Consider the following 7,973-nt stretch of genomic DNA (forward strand, 5'->3'; position numbering starts at 1 on the left):
GACTGAATAGACACCATCAGTTCAAAAACACATTTGCCAGTTAAAGAAACAAAAAAGGCTGTTCCAAGAAAAAAATGAGTTTGTGAAAAAAGACAGAAGTATAAAAAAGGATACACCAGCAGTTTGCACTAAGCTAATCACAAGCTGCAGCTGTGGAGTGATGAGAGAACCCAGTGATCTGTTCATGAAAGTCCCTGTAAACTGCACTATAGAGCACACTTCATCATATAGTTGATAGAGAGTAATCAAAGACTCAAAGGAATGATTAAAACTGATTTGTGTTTTAAAATGTACTGTTCTATAAATATAGTGGCAGTGATCTCATAGTTTTTGAATCTACCAAAATTATTCTATTAAAATAGTCAAAGCAAAACTGAAGCATCATGGACAACACCTGTAACAAAACTCAGAGCCAAAATACTCCCATGATTACCTAGGGACAAATTAGTGACAGCTTATAAGGGTCGTGTGACATTAGCAACCATTCAAGAAGAGGCAGAGGGAAAGCCTTGAGAACAGGAAAATCTCAAAATTCCCAACAGGTACTTACTGGAAAGTGCAGTGGTCCAATCTTAGAGGAGCAAGAATGACTAGAAGTGTATTCTCAATGATCCAATGCAACAGGGAATTCAAGAGCACTGTAACACAATAAGAGCTGATGCTATCGAGTGGTCTCGTTGCTAACAAACTGAAGAGCCTTCCACAAGAATCTACACTGAGGAAAATCTGCTGAGAACAGATTTCAAACTGAGCAGGTCAGGGACAACCACAAGTGATGAAAGAGGAGGTCCAAATTAAAAGGAATGAGAAGGGAAACAGAGGAATCTGATCTCACAGTTAATAAGTGATATTGTTTTTAATCATTTTATTAGAACAACAGAGGAATGAACTCTGGAACTATGACACTGGCAAACCTATCTTAACCCACTTATGCCTCCTAAAAGTACATTAAAACTAAATTAGTAATTTTTAAAACTTAACAAGATAAATATCATAATTATTAATAGAGAAAAGAGAATAAGAAAAATAGTGATGTTACTACAGACAATGAAAGCATGCCAGAAAAACATATGTAGATAACATAAAAAACATAAGCAAACATTTCAAAATGAGGTAAAAGAAATTAAGAGAATTAGAAAAGCTGTAAAATAAAAATATAAATTAGAATTAGAAAAATCAGAAAAGAACGAGTAGAACATGTAATATTTAGCAATATGATATAACAATATAGAATTCTAATTTTTTAAAAAAATTAGCTCAGAAATGAAAACTCAACTAGAAGGGTGTGACACTATTCAAACACCATAGTTAGAAGGTGAATAGAAGATTAAAAAGAAGAAAAATTTTTATATCAAAATTAATTTGAGATTAAAGTATTCAGAGAAGCTGATAGAGATGGAAAATAAAGAAGACATGACATATATAAATAGGAGATCCCTATTTATTTTTGTAAAGAGTAAGGAAATCAAAGCAATGGACTAGAAAAAAAATACTAAATACCGTAGTTTGAGAAAACTTGAAATGACATAATGAAGAAGCATACCATATTCCTGAGAAATTGGATGCAGAACAGCCAATATCAAGATAACATTCTAAAGAACTATAGGTCTTTAAAAATAAACAAGATATTCTTTGAATATTCAAGCAAAAAAGAGGAAGAATATCAGATTTTTATCAGACATTTTCATGAAGACACTTTATGCTAGTAAGCAATGAAGTAACAGATTTAATATGTTCCAATAAATAAATTGCAGATTTTGAATCTTGCATGGCATGCGCATGGATTTTACAGCCATCCAACCGAACTCTCCAGTGTGAACTTTCCAGCGCGAAGGCTTTTCTGCTCTTGCATGTCTTGCTATATATCCCTACTATCCTCCCTGATGGCATTTGAGAGTTTCTGTATTGGGTAGGTGCAGTTCTTTTACAAATTTTTGAAATGGGCACTGATCGGCATTGGATATTGTGAGACTGCATAACAAAAGGAACTTTATCCTCACCTAAGGCAAGATTAATAACCACATACTAAATATGCAAGAACTCTGAGAATAGTGTCCCCATGCAACTTTTTAAAAGGAGAACAAGTTTCAGACAACTAAACATATTGTACATATATTGACATAAGGGCTGCAGAAGTAATCTAGTCAATAAAATAATAAAGGATGACAGATTCGGAATATCAGTATTTTTCAACCCCTAAAAAATGAGTGAATCTAGGAAATGATCATCAGTGAATGATGACATCATAAAAGAGAACATTAGTGCCTCCTCAGGAAAATACTCAACATCACTTGCTAAAAATGATCAAATGTGAATCTGATCGCAATTTTAACACAAACGACACAATTGAAGAAAACATAAAGAACAAATATATTGACCACACCACATGAGTAAAATCATTAAAATCAAGACAATGAAAAATATGCAAGAAATAGAAAAGAAATGGATGAGGAATTCATGGTGTAAAAAAGACTTAAGATACATATCAAATAATTACCTCGTATAGGCCTTGTTTGGATCATATTTTAAACCAACTATAAAAAAATATGATAAAGGAAAATATGAACACTGAGTATTTGATAATATTAATAAACTATCCTTATTTATAAGTGTAATAATTATATCGTACTTGTGTTTGTAAATTATTTTAATAAAATATTTACAGATGAATGATATGAAGCCTCGGATTTGTTTTAAAATAATCTAGTGTCAGGGAATAAGTGAGATAGAAATGAAAAAAGATTGTCAGTGTATTGATAATCTGGGGGAAAGGTATAATGGATTTAATACACTATTTTTTTCTCCTTTTGCATGTATTTGAAATTTCCAATCAGTTTCTTTAAATACATCAGGAAGGTTTACAGACAATACATTCTAGTACCTTATACTTGCATCATGCCCTAGGAGAAACCCATCTCCTGAATACTGCTAAGCACATAGAAAAACTGACAAGTATGCACGTAGATTTTCAAAGTAGCAAATCCCTTCTACACCTGAGTCTCCAACACATTTCACCTCAACCCTTTATATTAGAATTCAATGACTGTCTTTAATGAAGACCGAAATTGCGGTGACTTCTCAAAGTGAACATTTAAGAATGGGGAAACTCTTAAACAGTTAACTTTGGGCCTTAAATTATAAACCACTAGGGTAATTGTTTCTTGTGTGCGCTTGCATATGGTAGCTTGCAGAAAAGAAAAACAGCCCTGGTGTTTGAATTACAAATTATCACTCATCTCTTTTTTATTCTCCATGTTTTCTTTCTAGATATTTCCACACAATATACTTAGGTATTCGAAGCCGACAGAGTGGGGAGAATGACAGATGGAGGTTTTATTGGAAAATGGTGTATGAGTATGCAGATGTGAGTATGCTGCATTTGCTAGCCACCTTTCTGGAAAGTGCTCCACAGCTGGTCCTGCAGCTCTGCATTATCGTACAGACTCATAGCTTACAGGCCCTCCAAGGTAAGGGCTTGCAATTTGGTTTCTGAATTTGGGGAAAGACTGACTGGCTACTTTTGTCACATCCAAGGAACTGTTCTAATACCCTTTGCTGACACAGGCCATGGGGTTCTCTGTTACATGTCAGCTATTTGGCACATGAATTTGTGAATGATGCATATTTTCTTCTTTACCACCGCTTGTCAGGACTAATTTATAAAAAGACAATTCTTTTTTGTTTTTAAGCAGCCTTCTGGGTAGGAAAAAGTGTTTATGATTTTATACGTGGTCAATACGAGAATAGAGTCAATTGAGGCTTTCTAGTTGGTATGCTAATTTCCAAAAATTTGAGAAAAAAAAGCTATAGCATGTTCTCTCTCTCATACACACACACACACACACACACACACACACACGATTAGTAGGGTAATTTCTACCATTTCCTTTTGACATTAAGAAACAGAGAGAGAGAGAGAAAGAGAGAGAGAGATTAAAAGAAAATAGTAGGGATTATCTTAATATTTAAAAAAAGAAGGTCGCATGAAAACAATTTTAATATTTAACAATATATTGTTTATATACTACTGAGTTTTATAAAACAAATATTATTATCAGATTAATATTTCTGTGTTTGGCTATCTTGTTTGATAATCTCGTTAGTAAGACCATTCCATTTTTAATAGATCTGCCCTGATGTTTCCTTAGGGTCTGCTGCTCAAACCTTTTCTAGAAGCAAGAAGAAGATTAAACGGACCAGTGAATAGATAGGTGAATAAATGGGTAGATGGATGATAAACAGGTAGCCATTTTCTAAATAAAGAGTTTCCTGGTAATTTGACAATCCTGTAACTAAACAGATGTCATTAAACAGTCAGTGTATTATAATGTGCTCATTTTGTTTCAATCTCAGCAGAGCCTTGCTGTGACTTCCTCTGTGTGTACACACATTGCTGTTATGTTCTGAGCCATGTTCTAACTTGAGACTTGATCTGGTTGGTCTGGGGAATCCTTATAATGTCTCTATAATTTTTTATTCCAAGGAACACATTAGCTTAGGCTGAGTGCTTTAACTGGATGCTAGGGAAGGAGAAATATTATAAGATTGATGGAGGATGTTCTGGTAGCCAGGGACCCATTTATTTATGAATTCCTGACCCAACCCTGGCTTCAAGCTAAAATAGCTTTGGTCCAAGAAATTTGAGCAAAGGGTCAAAGAGATCCATGGGGTGTGATTTTCAAATGTTAGAGGAGCAGAGTCAAAGAAAGCCGAAGTGGGGCATTTGAACAGAAACAGAAGAGAAGAGCTTGAAGAAGGCAAGGCATATAAATTAGCTGTGGGCGACTATGTTTAGCGGAAAAGTTACATAGGGAAATACTGGCTTTGATTATCTCACTTTTTTGCTGTGAGACCTTGTGCAAGTCACTTAATCTTTGTCAAATGTAAAGGCCACAAACCAAACTAGATGATCTCCAAATTCCTTGACAGCTCTATTTTGTCCTTATGTCTGCCCAGGAAACTTATAGAGCAGATATATGCATTAGGAAATGGTCTGTAAATGAGCATACAAGTCGAAAGGCAACATCAAACAAAATCTCTGTCAAAGACTCTAGTACTCATTTCCAGAACAGTTACACAATGAAAATTCTTTGGAAAAGGAAAATCCCAGCAAAAATGTGGAGAGTTGCAAGCCACCTTCCTCTGGCACGAGATTACTGAGCATCTCCATTAGTTTTCTAAAAGATTTAGAAAACCATAGTAAGGTTTTACCCTAAGGATGATGGAGATAGAGGAGGAAACGTGAGAGAAAGTATAAGAAAATGAGATCACTTTTTCAGTTTGAGAGTTTTAAGTAAAGTTTTATAGGAAAAAAAAAAAGAAGACAAGCTTTAGTCTTTTTTAGATTACTCATCCTAAACATGGGAATCACAATTTATGTTTCTTAGAGTTGTGGCTGTTCCCTGACACCGGTGTCTCCAAATATCTATGACCCTCACATTTACATCAGGTTTGCTACAGACTTGGGTAGCCAGATCTTATCCTTGGCCAAGGCAAACCTTGCTGTCAGAACCAGAAAGCCGTAGAGAAAACACATTCTGTGTCACTCCCATTGTGGTCAGACGGGTTGGTATAAAGATCAACTAGGATCAATGCAAGTCATGCAGCACGAGATGAGGAGTGAGCCAGCTGGGCTAATCTTATTGCTGCCATTTAATAACAAGGAAGGTGGACAGAAAGTTGTGTTAGAAACCAAAGAGAAGAAATACCTGCCAGTAAACAACAACCACACAACCTCCCAGCAAATGAAAACTGGCTCAGGCAAAGCTTTCTTTCTAAATCCTTTTGCAATTTGAAAAGAAACCCATCTTCAGAAAGGCTTCTAAATTCAACCCTCCTCTTGATAGTTGATCCCACTGACAAAGGCATCAGCTTATAAATTAAATTGATGTGAATTACAAGAACAGAGCTTTTCTCCTCTAAGATAAGAAAAATAAATGTGGTAGAACCTAGTCTGACATATATTTTCATATGTGTTTATGACAAAAGATTCTTGGGTTTTATATGTAAAAACACAACTTTCTGTAATGAATGCAAATAATCAATGGCATGAAACCTGTGAAATATTTGCAAACAGCTCTGAATTTAAATCTTTAAGATATTTTTATTTAGCAAGTAGAGAGTGGTCCTAAGTCTGCAAGTTATTTCCATGTATGACTATGTCTAAAATTATTTAACCATCTTCAACCATCTACTACTCCCTGGAGGACACTTTTTGAAAACTAGTAAGAAAATCAGACAAGAAATAAGACATTTAAAATCTGATGCTTAAAAATTATATTCTCCTTAAAGAAGTTGACATAGCCTTAAAAAACAAACAAACCAAAAAAACACCGTTAGCTGTGAAAATCCTTCCCCAGGACCACAGCCCAGCACACCCTGTAACCTTCACAGTGAGTGTGTGAACCATCGCCAGGCTGCATGCAGCAGCCACCTGGCTCAAATGGCTATGTGTGCAGCCCATTCAAGGGAGTCTTAATGGAGAAATGCTTCCTTCTAGAGAGACCATGCAGGTAAAACAAACAAACAAACAAACAAAAATCAAAACTTCGCCTGATAGAGAGTGGGCGTCAATCTACCAATCCAAACATTTTCACTTTTTCCTAACCGCTTTAGTTCATTTCCAATCTCCACCTTTACTTATCGTTATTGGAAAACCTCATTCAACACTCTATAAGTGTATTTGGCTGTCGTGTGCAGAGTGAATTATGAAAAAATACCTTCCCACAGGTCATGTGCCCAGGAAGGCTTTGCTGAGCAGCAAAAACACCTACACCTGTTTCTATTCTGATTTCTTCATCCTGTAAAAACCCCATGCATTGCCCCTTTTGCCAACAATTTACCATGAATACTTTATAAAAGAAATGAAAGAGCTGAAAGAAGTTGCTAATTATTTTTTTCTTGTCTCACACCTCATGAGACTACTGGGGAGGTCAGAAGTTAGGGGGTTGTCCTCATACATATAGCAAACACTTTCCCCAGCTAACTAGGGTAACAAGGACTCCTCCAAGTGTGAAAACCATCTCATCTGTCATATTCTGATTAGACTTTCAAGACCTAAATCACTGTATTTTGAGTTGCTCAACTTCATAGTAAAGCAGGTAGAGCCAAGCCCAGCTACCTTTCCGTGTGGCTTGTATTAGAGGAGAGACCCAGACACCTTCAGGCCCAAGTCCTTCCTCTTCTGGCAAAATGCCTCATCTCCACATGAGCCTGGCTCCACCTCCGGATTTCTTAAGGGAAGGAGAATCGCAGGCGAGAGTGCCAGTCTGTGAGCGGGATGCAGTTCCACATCCCTTTAGATCTGTCTGCCTTACAGTTGCTATTTTCGTTAGTTAATTAACACATTTATTAACTGTCTATTGTGTGCATGATGGTGTGTGAAGCTCTGCAAAATGTGTCCTAAAAAATGTTCACTTTTTATTAAAAGTTTATGTGACATTATAAACAATGTGACAAAACATATTTAGAAACACCTAATTTATCTGTGTGTATTCCAGAATGAGCTGTTCTATTTCCTAGGTGCAATAATACAAAATGAGAGAAGCCATTAGGGTGTATCTGGCTCACCCTCCCCCACAAAGGAGCCGCACAACCTCTGCTTGAACAGTTCATTATGTGGCAGTTCTGAATGAATTACAGCCTCTGTGTTGGAAAGGACCTTAAATGGCATCTAGCCCATCACTCTACCTGACACTTGAGTCTCTGATCAATTCCCCCTTCACGCCCCACATTCAACAGCAGGGTCCATCACCTCACTGAGAAGGCTACTCATTATAAGACAGATACGGTAAAAGCACTCCCCAAAATATCGTATTTTTCACACTTCCACATATTTGGAATTTTTTAATATTAACTTTTTATTCTCTATTACACTTGCTATTGAAGATAAAATAGAAAACACAAATGTGCACAAAGGAGAAAATAAAAATTACTTTCCTGCCACACAGAAATAATAAAAATACTGCCACTGA

General features: G+C 36.0%; 1 protein-coding gene across 1 annotated transcript in view; it reads left to right on the forward strand.

Moving 5' to 3' along the window:
* XKR4 (XK related 4) overlaps window positions 1–7,973 on the forward strand; it is a 492,307-nt gene that overhangs the window by 342,986 nt on the left and 141,348 nt on the right. The window contains exon 4 of the mRNA XM_011359204.2: window positions 3,268–3,467. Within this exon, the coding sequence (XP_011357506.1) occupies window positions 3,268–3,467 (200 nt within the window). The remainder of the gene's footprint in view (window positions 1–3,267; window positions 3,468–7,973) is intronic.

Source organism: Pteropus vampyrus, unplaced genomic scaffold, assembly GCF_000151845.1.
Source record: "Pteropus vampyrus isolate Shadow unplaced genomic scaffold, Pvam_2.0 Scaffold45, whole genome shotgun sequence".
NCBI lineage: Eukaryota > Metazoa > Chordata > Mammalia > Chiroptera > Pteropodidae > Pteropus > Pteropus vampyrus.